We start from the raw sequence: 18862 nt of genomic DNA, 5'->3' as shown, positions 1-18862 counted from the left end.
ATTCCAACCACCCTCAGCATATGTTAACTACTTAAGGGATCATTTAATTTCGTTTTGGTTTCTATCTCCAATGCCTGGCGCAATAACTAACACAGGTGCTTACTAAATATTCTCCTTGAAAGTGCTCATTTAAAAAAGGGATAATGAGAAAATAGCCTCTCTTATAACCTCACTTTCATCTTTCTATAATTGCTCCACTGTCCGCAGTCATTAATTATCTTTAATATTATGCTTAAAATACCAAAGACATAAAAGCAAAATTCAAATATTTTCAACTTGCAAAATTTATTATGCAAACTATACACAAAAATGAAGTGCTAAAGTTACAAAATATGTACCTGGAAAAATAATAATTTATATATAAAATTTCAGTACAAGCAAAATATTTATATCCAGGTACATACATTTTTTTGGAAAACTTTTTCAGGTGTATAGTACTGCTTAAAGTTGATTATATAAATACTTAAGGCAGTAACAACTAATTTAAAGGTGATAAACTGGTCACCACGTAGTTCACATTTGATAGCTAAAGGAATGAAAGGCAGTATAACATTGACCATTACATAAAGAGTGACTGAAGTCCAAATAATAGAATAGCTTTACTAAAACTTACTTTCCCTATCTCCACAAAAATACCCACACTAATCAGAAAAAATTTTAAAGCTCCTCCCAGAAGCAACTTTGGGGATTAACATTTTCAAAAAGTGAATATGCATTGTAGTAAATGTTTTAATCATTTAAAGATGCCCAGGATATTTATTTTTGGTATTAATACAAAATATCAAAATGTATAACATTTATACAACTGTATACAATAAAGTAGCTTTATATGATGACATTTCAACACAAATTCTGAAGGCCACGAGGCTTAGATTTCAACTCTAATTCTCATGTTTTTTTTAAAAAAAAAAAACATCAAAAATGTAGTTAACTCAAAAAATATGAAAGTTACATAAGAATGTAAACATGGATATTTATAAAACCTAAATTAGAATTATGAAAATGCATATTTTACAAATATCTTAATTTTAGTGTTCAAGTTTAAAATTGTTATGAAATTTTTTTGCTGCATGTTCAGAGCTTTACTACTAATCCTAAACTTGAACATTAGTTCTTGGGTAATGAGGCAAGGAAAAGAAAGTAACAGAATGCAGAAAATTAGATAATGGGACCAAAAACAGACAAACAATAAACAAAAAACTGGACTAAAAAGTGAAAGAACAGAAGTCAATGATAGGTCGTGAGGTCTATTTAATTACCCCATTAAGAAAAGGAAAAAAAGGACAAAATTATCAGAGTCAAATGTAAGTCTGGGGAAAATTTTAACTACATTTAACAGATTTGTTATTAATAGGTTTCCACCTTCAATTAGCCTTATGACAAAAGGGTCAAAAATCTAATGAACAATTAATGGTCTCTGACAAAGAACTAAACTTATCAAAACTTGAATAGACCTGCAGAGTACTTTGAGTTTAAATGTTTCAACATTAAATATTCAACAGTCTTGCTGTGATTCCGACTGCATATTATCAAAATCAACTTTTAAACATCCACCTCACACATACAAAATTAAAAACAGTTTTAAATACTTTATTTAGCAGTATTTTAATAACAATATATCTTAAATATGTGGAAATTCAATTTCGCACTAGCTATGCAGAGATAACAAAAGTGAACAAAAAAGGATGTCATTGAAGAAAAGCTGAATCTCACAACTTCATGATTTGGAACAACTAAAGTTTTTGATCTCTTGCTCCATTTTCTAGAGGATTAAGAAAGAAAAAAAACCCAGTAAGTTTTGATACTATTATTTTATTACCTAAATACCCTCAGATTGAGTCCAAGATTGATACGATACAAATCAACAAGTTTTAAAGAATATTATTCCCCCAATTTTTCTATTTACAATAAATAACATTTTATATTTCAGTAGTGCCTAAATTTTTCAAGCCAACCATTGCCAGGAAAAAACAAAAGTAAACCATACCAATGATTTCATATTACATAGAAAAAGCCTACTCTTGAAATCTTTCAAAGTGGTCACTTGCCTCCTCATATTGAAAAATGCTTCCATCAAAAATATGATATTTTAATGATTTTTTTTTAGACTGATAAACTGCAGCATTTCTAAGAATACAAAAATAAGGACTGTGACCTTGAAAGTGTTCTATGTTTAAGAAGAAGGTAGGGCTTCCCTTACTAAGTTTTCGCAAAAGCAAAGATAAAAATTATTTTGTTGTTGGAGAAGAAAATCCTGATAAATTCTGGGGCTGGACTAAAATATTTCTGAAGTTCCAGAGACTGTAATTCAAGCTAGTCAATCATCCTGATCACATTTAAATAAATAAAAAAATTCAACTTTTATTACATACGCTATCTCATTTGATTCTCAGAACAATCCTAAAAGGTGGGTGCTATTATTATCCCTATTTTACAAAGGAAGAAATGGAGATAAACAGAATATATCACTTTTAACTAAATTGAACAACCCATTCCTCAAGAATAGTAATTATAAAACAAATGTGGTTTTGTGTATTATTTAACAAATTCAAATGAAAAGTTATAGTAAAACCTCTAAATAAACAAATTAGAATAAAACAAGGGGGAAGCTAGTTTGTATTATAGAACTTGAGGAACGAAAGTAGAAATGTCATCTGCATCTTTCAAACATCTGCAATAATTCAAACTATTCAAGCAAAATTACTCTGTTATGCTGCAATGATGGTAATGCTTACATTACTTACATTTTTTATTTGCAACAATCATGCTGAAGTCCTTAAAATAAGTATTTTCTCTTAACAAGGTAAAATATTCTTATTAATTTGACTGGGAAGCTCTTTGAGGCATCAAGAAAAACTCTAGTTCACTTAATATCAAATAATTACCTATTCTAAATTGAGCATCTTTAGTTACATTTTTTGGGGGGGAATTGTGAGCATTCTAGAATTACCCAAAAGTCTTTCTGATGGTAATTTTTATTTTAGTTAGGGTTTGATCTAGATTGAGAGGGGCCAAACATGAGATTGAGGCTTACAATATGGGAGTGCAGCACAAACCAAATTAAAATGTAATTGGAAAATATTTAAACAAATAAAATAAAATAAAACATTATAAATATGTCAAAATTACCAAGTCAATATGTGACCCATAGGAATTTGGCCCAAGTAAAATTTGGTAGCATTGGTTTTTATTTTGAGCTTAACATTACTGATCTCTGAAGGCCCTTTGAGTAAGTCAATGATATATGGTTTCAAAGATATTAAATAAGCTGAAGCTTATATTGGAAAAAGGTAATCAGGATTGTGTGGGAATCATGCCATAGAGCAAAAGGAATCCTGGTGATCATGTAAATCCAACCCACACATTTTATATGAAGTGCCTCACTAAAAGGCCACAGAGATAAGGAGGGTCAAGATTTTAAAAACTCACATACTCTGACTTCAACTCTTGTGCTTAAATGTCTTTTATTCTTGACCTTCTTCAAGTAATTTTAGAGACAGAAAACAACTTGCAGATTATCCAGTGTAAACCCTTCAGTTTTCAAATGAGGTAACATGTTGAGAAAGTTTAAATTTTGCCTAGTGTCACAGAGCTGAGTGGGAAAGTAGCATTATAGACATGAGAGCAATAATCAAATAATGGAGGGTTTGTGAAGTAAAAGAGAAATTGAACAGAGACATTGGGGAATTTACCCAATGTCACAAAAGTAGTTAAGAGGAAAAAGCTAAGACTGATCTTGGCCCCAGTGATTTTCAGTTCAATGCTCTTTCCATTGCATCATGTTGCCTTCAAAAGAGATAATTCTTCGAACAGGAAGACAGATTTTGATTTAATATAAAAGACTGTAACAATGAGACTTGTCCAAAAGTAGAATAGGCAACCAAGAAAACAACTTTAATGATTATATAACAAATTTTGTTAAATAATGGAATAGTATTACACATAAAAATGACAGAAATAGAAATAAATATGAAAAATATGAGGTAACATACGCACTGATATTACAAAAAGAAAAAAAGATTTGATTATTAATTTTTGTTAATTTGATTGTATAAAATATATTGTGATTGGATGAATGAACTTTGAGGTCCCTTCCAACTAAGATCATGATCAATATGGTTCAAAATATCAATTATAAAATATATATAACTCACCTGCATTAGTTGTGTCTTGTCATAGTCTTTGCGATGTTGATAAATACATTGACTAATTATTGCATATAATTTTTCCAACTGAAATATATTGTACTCTTGACTTTTCTTAATTGTAATCTTCAAAAGATTCTAAAAAGAAAAGATGTGTTAAATATTTATCTGCGTGTGTATTTGGCACTGATTTTCATTCAGTCCAAAAACTGGATCCTTATCAAGTGCCTGCAACGACTATATGACGTTTTGCTAGGGATACAAAAACACAAAAGCCAAACAATCCATGTCTACCTAAAGCTTACATTGTATTGTAAATGTATGGTTTCTCTTTTTATGAATGTAAAGTTTTACAGACATTTGCAGGAAAATAATTTTTGTGGTATAAATTGATATGCGAAGTCTTTGGAAAAATCCTTGAATTATTTCTGCACATTCCATCTTAAACATCAGTCACTGGCTTGTACAAAACTTGTATTCTAGCGATACTGGCTTTTCCCCCCCTGTATTGCCAAATTTTCTTCTACCTATGTATTTATGAGGGTCTAAATTTGCTACCAATAAACTATTTTACATTCTCCATTGTATGTTCTAAATAGTACTTTCACTTCTTTTTCTGATTTCTTTTAAAGAGCTTTGCTCTAAGTTTTATCTATATTTTTTTCATTTTTTCTGCTAAATCATTATGGACCAAATTGTTCCATTATGATTTCTGATTATTTTGTTCTTCCTTTTATCAAAGATTGGGATCAACTTAGTTAATTGCATAGTATTTATAGTATTGGATCATTAGGAAAGGAATAAATATTTATAAAGCACCTAAATTTCTTATATCTCAGAGACTGTGCTAACTAATTCACAAATGCTACCTTACTTCTAAGCCTCAGTTTCTTCACAAATAAAACAGGTTTAATAGTATTTACCTCATAAATATTTTGTGAAGCTAAAATGAGATAATATATGTAAAGATTTTTATAAACTTTAAGGTGTTATTATGTCAGCTATTATTATTATTATTATTTTTAGAGACCCTCCAGATTATCTAATGTAACCTCCAGTAAAGCATTAATGGTTTGACAAAGTCATCTGACTTGGCCAAGTTACAGAGGGCACAGCGAAGTAGCAGATCTGGGAAGCAAGCCCAAATCCTCTGACTCCCATCCACAACTCTGTGACCCATGACCTAATGAAGAGGTAAGACTTTAAAGAACAAGCATGTATTAGAAAGGAAAGAAACAGGTAAAGGGAAAAAGCAAAAACAACATTGGCAAAGCAAAGAATGTGCTAGTTAGTATAGTCAATAGATAAAATCCAGCTATAATAGAGGGAGCAATAGTAGAGAAGGTTGTAGATATTTAAAATGTTAATCTTCTAAAACAAGTACGGATAAAGGAGAAGACCAATTAAAAAGAACATTTAGAAGGCTATGATATTAACTAGGTATGAGATTAAGATGGTAAGATGCAAAGTGTAGGATAGATCTCATGACTGAAATATCTTTCAAATTTTGAGTCTTAGATGACACAGAATAGTATCCTTCAAATAGAGAAGAGGGTAACTTGACTTTAGGATATATAGGATCAAGGAGTTAGAGCAGGAAGTAATCTTAGTTTACCTAATTTACTAATACCTTCATTTCATAGGTGAATAAATAGACCCAGAGAGATTAAGTGACTAATTTATAACAGCAATAAGTGGCAGAGGTAGGATTCATATCCAAGTCCTCTTACTTTAAAATCCAGCATTCTTTCCATTGCACCACACTGATTTTTGGTCAATTTAAAATTTATCAAGTTAGACGATGTCATTTAGTCATTTCTGACTATTCCATAATTCATTTGGGGTTTTCTTGGCAAAGATATTAGAGTAGTTTGCCATTTTCTTCTCTAGCTCGTTTTATAGATAAGGAAACTGAAGTGAACAGGGTTAAATAACTTGCCCAGGTGATATAGCTGATAAATGTCCAAGATCAGATCTGAACCAGTAAAGATGAGTTTTCCTGATTCCAAGCCTGTTACTCCATCTATTGAGCTACCATGGTGGGATACTAAAATGGGAATAATTTGAAGAAGTCAGAGATGCAATCTGACTAAGTCACAGGTCAGGGAATAGATTTGGATGTTATCTTGTCAATGGTATGTTGAATGTTAAATTGAAGCCAAAGCCAGTAATTCCTATTTAAAAAAAAAAAAAAAATTCACTACATCAATTCAAATGTCCATTTTACTGGCAATGTAGAATGCAAGGTATGTTTCTAAACCTAAAACTTAAGATATCCTAGGTGAAAAAGGAGTTTTCCAAAGCTGTATTGTATATGCTTTTGGAAATGAACATGTATTATTACATATTACATATGCATGTAATACAAGAAGCAACTTACTAAAACCCTAAGGTGGTAGGTAATACTTCTATAAAACATAATACTTGTTTCATTAAAATAAAAAGAATAAAAGTCAAACTAAGGGGTTGGGGTAATTAAGGAAGGAAGAGGTAGCAAGATAATGGAGGTAGTGTGTACAGAAAGTACACTTAACAAGTTTGATATAAACTGAAGAAATAGAGCAAGAGTTTGATAGAGCAGGGGAAAAGGAAAATAGGCTATGTAAATTTTAAAGAATAACAGAATATACCAACAGAAAGATAAAGACTGAAGCAGCTAGAGAATGGATAAATGATAGATCTCATAGGATGTTAAAGGGAATGAAATGTATTATCACACATTTATGAAATACAATTTAAAAGAAAGCAAAACTAGGCACTAATATTTAAAAAATTTATTTCTACATCAGCATTTAAAAATGTTTATTTACATACTTTAAGTTGTTCGTGGTCCACAATAAGTGGGGGTGTGGGTTCAGAAAGGATTGCCAAAGCCTTCTCCACACTGATGAGCTGCTGTTGCTCAACCTGGGAACGTCTGGCTCGAGTCATCCTAAGAACACAGGTTTCTAGAAAGATCAATTAGATAACTATCATTTAATTCAGAAATATGTAGAAATTAAACATTTAAATTCAAATTCAAAAATGCCTTTATTAAGTAACTGTGTGAAGAATATTGTGCTAAGTGACAGGAGAGATATCAAAGGGAGAAGAAGGGCATTCCAGGAGTTGGGAATAGGGAACAGTATAAAATAAAAGAGAGCAAGTGAAATAGTGTAAAGTACAGTGTTAGCAGGGGACAGAGAATAATCTAGTCTGGATAAAATATGTGAAGGAGAATAAAGATGGAAAAATAAGGCAGTATCCAGATGGAGAGTTTACAATAGAGTCAGTCAAGATTTTTGAACATACTATTAAATTGTGTTCAAAGACACAATTATGGCAATAACAAGATGTATTAAGACAATTATGGCAGCAGTACAAAAGAAAGATTAGGAGAGGGGAAGATGGAAGTAGATTGCTAAGACCTTCAAATAGGAAAGGAAATCTTAATAATTGAATTATTCTGCATTCAAGAGAAATTGCAAGAGACAATGGAATAGCAAATAAACAAGAGAAACACCTTATTTTTCTCTGTTCCTATGGGGGTGGGAGCTAGAAACTCCTTCCCTAAAATTCCTATTAAAGAGGTGCTCAAGCCAGCTATCCCTTTATTTCCCACCAAATTGTCTGTACTCCTTTGAACTTCATCATGTTGCCGTGGCAAATACCTCTGCTCCCATCCTTTCTGCTTACTTTGTGTGCCACTTTCGAACTCCTTGAGGGAAAGGTTTTTTTTTTGTTTTTTTTTTTTTTGCATTCCCAGAATTTAGTATAATGCCTGACACATAGTATAGGTTTAATAAATGTTTCCTGATTGATTGGCATTTGAGGAATGAAAGCATACAAAAATATAAAAAGGAAAACTAGAGGTGAGCAGATTAAAAAAATCAATAAATGACTCCATACATTTTACTAAGTACCTATGTGATTGGTACTGTGCTATGTGTTAGTGAGAAAAATACATAATAAACAATCTTTACTCTCTGGGAGTTTATTTTAATTGGCAAGATAGTAGATATAACTATAAACATATACAGCATAAATATAAAGTGAATGAAGGAGGGCATTAGTAGTGAGATAAAAGAGATGTCTAAACTATATCATTAAGAAAAAGGACTCTGAGGTGAATTTAGTATTTTATTCTAGCATTAAGAAGAAGCGACTAGAAGTAGATAAAGTGTCATGGTCAGACCTATGCTTAGGAAAAATTATTGTGGCAGCAGTATATAGGAGGACTAGAGTGTTGAGATGCAGGGCAAAATGACCAATTAGGAGGCTGTTATAATAACTAGGAGGGGAATGATAAAGGGGTAATTTATGAATGAAGGAAATTTGATATTAAACTATGAAAGATAGAAATTGCAAGATTTGGCAACTGTATATATGAGGTAAAGAAGAGTAAGTATAAGAAATGGCTAATAAAAAAGACATCTTTTCCCTTACTCTATATTAAGTTTAAAATAAACTTAAAATGGAAATTAATCACAAACACACTAGAACTGAGGGAGATAGGGAAAGGATTCCTGGTGAAGGTGGGAGTTTAGCTAAAACTTGAAGGAAGCCAGAGAAAAAGCATTCCAGGCAAGGGGATTAACTAATGAAAATGCCTGGAACTGGGAGATGGTATGTTTTGTGCGCAGAACAGCAAAGGAGTCCAATATCACTGGATGAGAATATAAGGAGGGGACCAAAGTGTAAAAAACTTTAAAGGAGAGGGTAAGAAAGTAGGATGGGTCCTAGGTTACAAAAGATAGAGGATTTTAGATTTGATCATCAAATACATAGGGAATCACTGGTATTTGTTGAATTCTAGCATGTGATTGTCTGAAATGGTCAAACCTATGCTTTAAGTTAAGACAAATCTAACAACAGAACTATGATTTATGGCCTCTATTTTAACAGTTATGAATTCTGGAGTCAGGAAAGACTAATGTCTAATGCTAAAAGGCATATATTATGACTCCAGGTGAGTCACTAATCCTCTAAGCTGTAACTTCTTCATATGTAAAAGGAAGAAATTGGACTCTGGCCTCTAAGATCTCTTAAGGTTTCAACACTAAATACCTAAAAACTACAAATGAAACTTATATAGTGTTTTAAGGTTTATAAATTGCTTTCCTCAAAAATAGTTATAAAAAGTAATAGTGTTAACACTATTTTATTTTGTTTGTTTTGTTTAATTCTACCTTAATTTACTAGACTTCTTTATGAACAAATGAGACATTTTTATGACAGCAATGAGTACTTTGGAAAAAGTTTATCTGATTTTTCCATGTATCATTTCTAGCTTTAATGAAATAGTATGGATGTGGCATTTCTTTTTTTCATTACATTTTACTGAAAGATGTTTTATTTTGATAAAGAATCTCAAATTACTTATATGAAATAAATTGGAGACATGTAGGTTAAAATGATAATTGGATGAATTGGGAATGGCTGATGGCCATTCTATATAGTCATTAATGGCTTAACATAAAATAGAAATTTGTTTATAGAAGTAAGGCTACTGATAACATGAGAATCATCGATGATTAAAACAAACATTATTCAGAATGAATTTAATACTTTCTATTGTTATAAAAATAAGCATACCTTTAACAACAAACCATTAAATTTATTCTTGACCTACTAATGGTCAAAAATTTTAGAATTAACAGTAAAAGCATTTATCTGACACATTAAATATATCTGATTTACTTAGGATTCACTTATTTAATTAAGCTTCTGACTGATGATTAAAAAGGAAAAAAAAAAGGACCTTTGATGCTGTTTAATAATTAAAAGATTAAGTATGATAAAGTCAATTAAATGAGTACAATATTGAAATAACCATAGTCCTTTATAGTTACATTTATGTGAGGAAGCTGCTGACCCTACTCTTAGTTCTGAGCCACTTTGCTTAAACCAAGTATTTCATACTCTTAAAATACAAACAAGTTGGTATTTTCACCAGAAATAAAATCAACCAAGTATATTGAAATCACATCTTTTTTGTTTCAGTTTCTTACTTAGGCAATTAAGACTGCTTAGTGATACAATGGACAAAGTGATAAGCTTGGAGTCAAGGAAACCCGAGTTCAAATTCAACCAGACACTAACTGTGACTTAAAGCAAGTCATTAACTTCTCTGGTACCAGAAGGAAACTGCATATCATTAGTATTTTTGCCAAGAAAATCTCATGGAGAGGCCCATGCAACCACAAAGAGTTAGACACAATTGAAATGACTGAACATCAATTTCTTTCTTTCTTCATTTTTTTCCCCCCTGAGGGGGTTAAGTGACTTGCCCAGGGTCATACAGCTAGGAAGTGTTAAGTGTCTGAGACCAGATTTGAACTCAGGTCCTCCTGAATTCAGGGCTGGTGCTCTATCCACTGCACCACCTAGCTGCCCCAAACATCAATTTCTAATACCAGAATAATTGAATTGGTAGAGTTGGGGAATACTTATATTTTAAAATCTTTTAAAAAATATATAATAATGCTATTAACTTCCCCTATGAATTTACTCTAATTTTTGATGCACATAAATGAAATTGTCTGATAACTATTTTTGTCTTCACTATAATTCTTGCTTGTTTTTTACTTCCATAATTTAAGAATTCTTAAACAAAAAACTAATTTACTTACCCTTTGCCTCAACATCTTCAGAACATTCTGTTACTTGACAGTTAGCAAGTTCCCCATTGCAAGTTATCTTTTCTTTTCTTAAGTCTGCATTCATTGTAGTCTTTTTAGTTTCCTTTTCAGGTTCATTCACAACATTATCACAAGAAACACAAATACTTTTATTTTCCATCTCAGTTTTAGTTTCAGAACCATTTTGCTGCTTTTCATTTTCTTCCATTGAAGACTCTCCTGTGACTTCTGCCTCATTATGGTCTATACTAGTATCATGATTTTCTTGATCTCCATCACTCTCATTTTTGTCATCTTCTGTATTTCTGCTATCTTCTTTGGCTTGAGAAATCTTCCTTCTTTTTTTTATGGTGCCAAAGTACCATTTACTTTTTCTTCGTATCTTTTTCTTCGATGGAGCTAACAGACAAAAAAAAGCAATAAAACAAAGCCACAGGTGAATATCAAATATTTTTCTTTAAGTCTAGATTATCTCACCTACCTCTTTCCATGTCACAACTAGGAGTAAACAAAGTGCTTAGAATTTTAATAATTCAATAATAGAGATATCACTACATAGGGCTTACAATTGTAAGTTAATAAAATATGAAGTCAGATTTAAAGCGATTTAAAGTCACATGTAAAGGCAACATTTACTCCCTGACAAGCACTCTTCAATCCAAGGAAAACTGGCCTCCTGGCTATTCTATACACAAGGCATTTTCTAGGCTGTCCTCTATGCCACAAGTACTATCCTTCCTCACCTCTGTCTCCAAGATTCCCTGAATTCCTTTAAGTCTTAACTAAAATCTCACCTTCTACAAAAAGCCTTTCCTAACTTGTCTAAATTCCAGCGTGCATTCCCTTTCAATTTATCTCCTATACTGCATATAGCTGTTATGCATTATGCTGTATCTTAACTGGCATGTACATATCTGTTTATTATCTCTATTAGATTGAGCTCCTTAAGGGTTTTTTATTTTCCTTTTCTTTCTTTCTTTTTTTAAAATAATCTCAGTACTTAACAAAGTACCTGGTACAAGGCAAATACTTAATAAATATTGACTCACTGATTGGTAATCACTTTCCAGATCCTTCCAGCTATAAATGATCCTTTTGCCTTGAATCTTTTTTTGCCATTCTAATTCAACTTCTTTGTGGAGTTATTACTCTGATTTATATTGAACATGTCTCAATAGTTAGTACTAGACTAAGTAATGTAAGCATAGAAGCTACATTTTCTTGAATTCAACTACAGATCTGCTAGGGTGCTTCTATATTATCTATATGGAAAAGAAGCACTGTTACAATGAAGCCATTATTTTCCATTTAAATTCTGCAAATAACTACCAAAAATATTCATAGAAAAAATTAAAATAAAGTTTATTTTTGTGGGGGGAAGGGGCTGGGGAAAATTGGACAACTAAAGAAAAAATAGATGAAAGAACATCAGTGTTAAAATGTGCTTTGAAAGTCCTTTTCTGCACATTTACCATTCTTTAAGCCAAATACAAATCAAAGGCATTTGGTCACTAATCTTCTTTAAAAGGAAGGCATTTTAAAAAAATCTTAAATTGAATGTTTGTATTATGATGTAAAGAATTAAAATAAAATAAAATCCAAGAATATTTACCACTATAAAGTGAAGGAGTACTACAGGCCACAGGAGCATTGAGCATCTTCAGCTTTTCACTTTGCTCTGGGTCTGATCTTTTACCATCAACAGAAGTTGTGCTTTGCTTTGGCATCACATGATAGTAAGATGGTGCATATTTGGAAGAGCTGCAACCTAATTAAAGAAAAAAAAGAGCAAAATTTTGGATGATAGAAAACAAATTAAATACCTTATCAGCACATTTATCTTAATTTTCTACCTCTCTTTTTTCGAGATTCCTGAATTTCTTCACATAGCTGTTCAAAATCTTCATCAAGTTCTTCTTTAATTATTGCATAGGCAGTATCTCTTAGAGTACAGGCTCTGTGTCTGATAAGTCGATCTGAAAAGTCAAGACAAAACTTAATACTACTTTCTTTTTATCACTAAGACCAAGTTTGGATTGTGAGCTATTTCTGAACATTATTTAATTTATATTTTTACCTGACTTGTCATGGGTAAAAAGAGCAGCTATCAATTTTTTGTAAATAAAGTTTAACAAATTTTAGAATAATAAATTTCTCATCTGAATTTCTACATTTCATCCAGAAAATTCCATCTTTACATCTATTCTATCATAATTTCCCCTCTATTTAGATGTATTAATGTCTAGATTGAATGAACAAAGATTCAACTCTATTGAAAAGAAAGTGAAATAAAGCATATATAAGCATATAGAGTGGGGGGAAAACTAAACTATACACATCACTTCCATGACCCTGAATCTTGAAATTCTTTTTTATAATTTTCTCCTGTTGATACCTCTTCTGCCTCAGTCTCCCTGAATTTCATCCTCAGCATGATCTTCATTCCCTTTTATCTTGTTCTTCTATTTCAGACCACGGCCAAATCTTCTCAGAGAAGCCTTACTTTATTTCAGCCTTGACTCTAGATTTAAATAGATGAACATGCACAATGTGCTTTATTCTTGAATTATTCCATTGTGTATTGCCCTACATAGCTTCAACTTTGGCTCACCACCAATATCTGCCTTTCCTTGATCTATGAATTAGATCGATTGTTTTTCTTCATTCTTGGAGGGAACCAAAATGACAATACTATGTTGGAGTCAAGATACTGAGTATCCAACTGTGGCTGAGCAGACCAATATGAGCACAAGAGGGCTCTAATACAGGTTGGGCACAAATAATGAACATTTGAAGTGTTGATGTCTCTAAATTTGTATATCTTGTTTGAGTTATTGCAATTTTGCTTTGCTCCTAGAACAAGAGTACCTTGTTTAATGTGGGCATTCCATGCTGGGCAGTCGTTTGCTAGCATCTCCAATGTAATTGATTCCAAAGTTCTGTGGAGAAACCTTGAGAGTGTTCTTGCTTTTCTTTTTCTGACGCCCATGTGAGTGCTTTCCTTGTGCAAGTCTTTGTTTTTTAGGTAAAGGTACATTTGACATTTGAATAACATGGACAGCCCATCAGAGTTGTGCCTTCTGCAGTAGAGTTTGAATGCTTGGAAGTTTACTTAGAGAAAGAACTTCAGTGTTAGGTCACTAATCTTGCCAGGTGATATTCAGAATCTTTTTAAGATATTCAAATGGAAGTGATTCAGTTTCCTTGCATACAGCAATTAGATCAGCACAATTCATCTGTAGTCAGTCTAATTCATCTTCTCTCTCATCTTCCTCTGGAGACAGTCAAACAAACAAGCTCGCTTTGGCAATTCATGTGTCAATCTCATTACAATGGATACATTCCCAGAAAGTATACTGCCAAGGTAAATAAACATATTTATATTTTCAAAACTCCTCCATTTACTGTAACTGAAGGCTCCACAAATGAATGATGTATTGCTGCCTAATGAAGTACCTGTGTTTTCTTAAGTGTTGTCAGGCCAAAATTAGTAAAAGCAGCAGAAAATCCATCTACATTTGCTTTTTTTGAATGGGATTATTTAGTTTGGAGGGAAAAGTCTATGATGGCTTTAGTCCTCTGGGCCACACATTACCTTTGTCTATGCATACCTTCAGAACTAAGTGACTAGTGCTGTTTCCCATTCCAATCTTCTCAAGACTGACTTCCAGCCACATCTGGTGGTCTGTACTCATTCTTGCATAAAAGTCTTCACATGTTTAGGGTAGACATTATCCTCAACTCAATGAGTTTGAGACCCACTGGTTACTTTAAAGGTGAATATCAGGAAGCCATAGTAGAACAGGGTTTAATACAAATTCATGCTATTAAATTTTCAATAGGACCCATACAAGACGTCTATCTTTTCCTATCACTACTTCCTACAGTTCTGTTTTTTCAACTCTTTCCCTAGTTCTGTAAGGACACATCTACCCCATCTTAGCAAGTAACTTTAGCAAAAAAGAAATTAAACCTGAGCTTTTTCATTCCCTCTACTCATGAAAATACCTCATCTTAATCCAGCCTTTTAAGTAACCTCGGCTTCAAACTATTAAGAAACTGATCGTTCTTTTCTTCACCACCTTGATTCCAGCATCCCATTCCGATCTTTTCTGGGAATTGACCCTATATCTCTTTTTCCTTGCTGGCTAGACACATACTTAAATTTTCCTGTCTTTATATCTTCACAAGACAAGTGAAATCCCTCCCAACTATTACATCCTAGCCCTTCTCCCTTTACTGCCAAACTTCAGTTAAGAGTATATAAAGAGCTGCTTATCCTTTCTCACATCCCTGGTCACTTCTTTGTCCTTTGCCATCTGGTTTTTGAGCCCAACCTACTGAACTTCTCTCAAAAGTTACAATCATTTGTTAATTGTTAAACTCAACAGAATTTTCTAAATCTTCATCTTTTTGATTTATTTGCAGTTGCCCCACTGCAAGCCACCTCACTTCTGTCATCTATAACTGCCTCTCTCTAAATAGGCCACTAGGTTTAATGACAAAGAACTCTTGTTTTTTTCTCTCCTATAATCTGACTGGCCATGCTTCTTTTAGTTCCTTTGGTTAGATTATCATCTATATATTCCATAGCCAAATGCTTATGTCCTTAGTCCCTTGGCTTGATCAATAGCCAATTATCTTTACAGAAAAGACTAAGGTCTATCTATTCAGCTTGAATCTATCCTTAGAGTTATTCAAAGTTAATTCCCCCTAGACATTTCCCCTTAGTACTTCTAATTCCACCTCTCCCTGCCATTCCCTCCCCACTTGCTGAACCTTCCCCATCAAGCAGGTTCAGAATGATCAGAACTATCCTGTACTTTCTCTTCCTCCCCACTAATGCCAATCAGGTTGCCAGATCTCTCTCTTTAATGTAACTTTTACCGTATTTCTGTTCTCTGTCCCATACTACTTTAATTTAGGATCTTTATCAGTTTTCACTTGGACTGTTGTAATAGACTTTCAATTATTTCCCCGTTTCATCTTTTTCCTCTCCAATGAATCTTCTATATAGCTGCCAAAATAATATTTCTAAGGTACAGATATGACCATGACATTCTCTTGCTCAAAAATGCTTCAGTAGTCTCTTACCTCTATGACAAAATGCAAATCCCTAAACCTGGTTCTTAAAAAGTTTCCTGCAATCTGACTCCAATCTCCCTTGCTACCCTTATTTCACATTACTTTCAAATGAAACTACTAAATCTTTCCTAAATTTAACATTCCATCTCCTGCTTCTGGACACTCACCCAGACTTAGAATACATGATCCCTCTTTTACGCTAGCTCTCGGAATCCTTATTTTTCAATCAAGTCTTAGCTCAAATGCTCTCTTCATCTATGTTTCTCCATTCCTTAAATGGATTTCTTCTTCTTCTTTTTTTAATTAAATCCTCTTAAGTGGAAGTTAAGCTCCTTGGAGGGGGAGGGAGGGGCACAAAGAGATTCACTTCTGTATCCATATACCAAAGTGCTTCTTTACATATAGTTAAAATGCTGATATAGTTGTTAAGTTAAAGCAAAATATCCTCATGTTAAATATTCGTTAACTAAAGAAAAAATGTTCTTACCTATCCTATATTATTTTTAAAGAGAAAGAATACTTACCTCCAGGATCTCTATCAGGATTATATTCTAAGGCATTACTACAGATGAGATCAATATCTCTCAGGTAATCCTTCACAGTCAGATACTTATGGAGATCAATCTTACTGATAACTAATGACAGGTCCATTGGCTGCTTTATTACAGTGACATAATCAGGAACCTACAAATAAAAATAAAAAAAACTTCTCTAGTAATTTAAATGATGAAAGAATCTACATTCAAATTTGAATTATCCTTTCAAATTGACTTTCAACTTCCCCAAGAATATATAACTGCTTTAGTCAGACTATTTTCATTACTGTCATTTTCAAATTCCCATGTTTTTTTCCTGCCTGTGTGTTGCTTCTTCTCTATTGAAATATCATTTCTTCTCCATTTTGCATAATCCAAAGTCCACTCATTCAATACTACATTTGAAGTTAATTATTCTCTGAAGTAATACTTAAGAGCATAAAAATTAGCATCTAGATACTGCAGAATTATTTAAAAATAAATTCCTTTTTTAACTACTATATAAGCTTAATGAACTAAGAATCTCCATCATATTTTCTTTTGTATATCTCAGACAGCCTAGACATTTAAGTATGTAACAGTTAAACATACTGATATATCAAATTAGAGTTCTCAAACTATTACCTACTTTTAAAATTCAAACAGGTGACCTTAGGAATTATGACTATGGTTATTGGATTTATATATATTCTAAAATTTTGAAGACCTATGATTTTACTGGAGTGGATAGATTAAAACTTTGACCCTTTTAGACTTAAGCTTATCTAAATTTATCTAAGCTAATTCTCGGCCAGATAATGGGTTCTTATTACTGGGCCAGCTTCATATATTCTATGCTGATCCATGGAATTTTAGATCAGAAAATAAAAAGCCAAAAGGACATGATTTCCCACCCAGGGACTTAAAAAAACAAACAAACAAACAAAAAACCTCAAACCTATAGATGGACAGCTTATACTACATGAACTCATGTACAGGTCTATCCAAAATATTTGAGGCAGCATATCTACATTTTTAAGAGGATTTATCTGTTGAACTAAAATTCAGATACCTCATCAGGATCAACAGGCTTGGTAAATACTCTGAAGCGTTTGTCAATAGCCAGTCTATGAGTAACATTTCTTAAAAAAATTCTAAGTTCACGAAATGTATCCTCCTCCTGCTCTTCAAGACGTTTTACTTCCTCTGCTGTCAAGGGCTTTGGTTCGGGTGGTGGAGCTATTGGTAGGACCTCCAGTGCCTGTAAGACTGTAAGTGAACCAAATATTTTAGAAAATATATTTTGTCCTAATCTCTTGACACTGAATCATAAACTGGGAGTCAGAAACTTATGAGCAACAAAAGAGGTATACCGTCACAGTTTTAATATAATACAGGATAAAAATACTGTTAATTTTAAACTGTACTGACAAAAAAAGAAAATATCAAATTTTATATAAGTGCATTTGAGGAAATGTTTCAGAGGAAAATAGAAAATGAAAATTTATGCTGATATGGAATAATGGTGATATAAGAGGTAAGAAATGGGATTCAATAAATAACTCCAGCTTTTTCAACCAACATTCACATGCTTGAGACCCATCACTATACCAGTTGTCCATTTCCAAAATTTCTAAAAATACTTAACTAAATTGTAGGGCAGATACTAACCTGCTTTTTTTTTGGATGTAGGAGGCTTAGCAGCTTGATTCAGAATTAAATCCTCAAAAAATTTTGTTCTTTCTTCACCACCAGGCAACTGGACATTGAAAACTTCCCCATAATCACTTATAAATAATTCTTGTACCTAAATAAATAAATCAGAATAGCACAATTTTGTAAACTACAATCAGTATAAGCTAATGATTCTATATTGCTTTAAGATTTGTGAAATGTTTTTAAATCCTTTGAACCTAACAAAAAGCACATGCTCTTAATTACTTTTTTTCATCAAGTATGGAAACTAATAGACATAATAATAATGAAGTATAGGTTCACAGAGGTACTAATTGCCTGAAAGTAAGAGGTGAAACCAATTCTACCTTGATCTCAAGTACAGGTCTTTAATCCATTACTATGTTTTAATATAGTATGACTGAGAAACAATACACATTTATTTATGCAATTAGTCATTCAACAAAACACAGAGATTGTTGCACACTGGTTTTGACACACAAACCTAAAAAATTACAGTCAGTGACTGCATTTTGGCAAGTAGTAAAAAGAAATTATGTTCATACTATGTTGATAGCTTTAACAATCTTTTAAATCACAGATTTAATTATATAAAAATATCTAACAAAGAGTTCAAAAGATTCTTTTTGGCTTCCCAAATGATAAAATATGGGTAACAGGATGGATCTCTTTTCCTTCCAATTTTTACTTCTCTTCTAAGCTTAAGCCACCCAGCCAACATTTCAACTTGTACATTCTAGAAATACCTGAAATTCAACATTCCCAAACTAAACATTCTTTTTTCTGCTAAAATATGTTCTTC

The 18862-nt window shown here is 32.4% G+C and overlaps 1 protein-coding gene across 2 annotated transcripts in view; it reads right to left on the bottom strand.

Moving 5' to 3' along the window:
• Window positions 1-1574: 1574 nt before the first annotated feature.
• ATAD2 (ATPase family AAA domain containing 2) overlaps window positions 1575-18862 on the bottom strand; it is a 63128-nt gene continuing 45840 nt past the window's right edge. For both annotated transcript variants that reach the window (XM_074266116.1, XM_074266111.1), the window contains 9 exons: window positions 18037-18172; window positions 17438-17634; window positions 16375-16534; window positions 12619-12741; window positions 12378-12533; window positions 10757-11164; window positions 6960-7093; window positions 4155-4283; window positions 1575-1762 (listed from right to left, as the gene is read on the bottom strand). In XM_074266116.1, coding sequence (XP_074122217.1) covers window positions 1718-1762; window positions 4155-4283; window positions 6960-7093; window positions 10757-11164; window positions 12378-12533; window positions 12619-12741; window positions 16375-16534; window positions 17438-17634; window positions 18037-18172 — 1488 coding nt within the window. In that variant the 3' untranslated portion in view covers window positions 1575-1717. The remainder of the gene's footprint in view (window positions 1763-4154; window positions 4284-6959; window positions 7094-10756; window positions 11165-12377; window positions 12534-12618; window positions 12742-16374; window positions 16535-17437; window positions 17635-18036; window positions 18173-18862) is intronic.

The sequence above is a fragment of the Sminthopsis crassicaudata genome, chromosome 1 (genome assembly GCF_048593235.1).
Source record: "Sminthopsis crassicaudata isolate SCR6 chromosome 1, ASM4859323v1, whole genome shotgun sequence".
NCBI classification, from domain to species: domain Eukaryota; kingdom Metazoa; phylum Chordata; class Mammalia; order Dasyuromorphia; family Dasyuridae; genus Sminthopsis; species Sminthopsis crassicaudata.
This window is presented reverse-complemented; position numbering and strand designations above follow the sequence as displayed.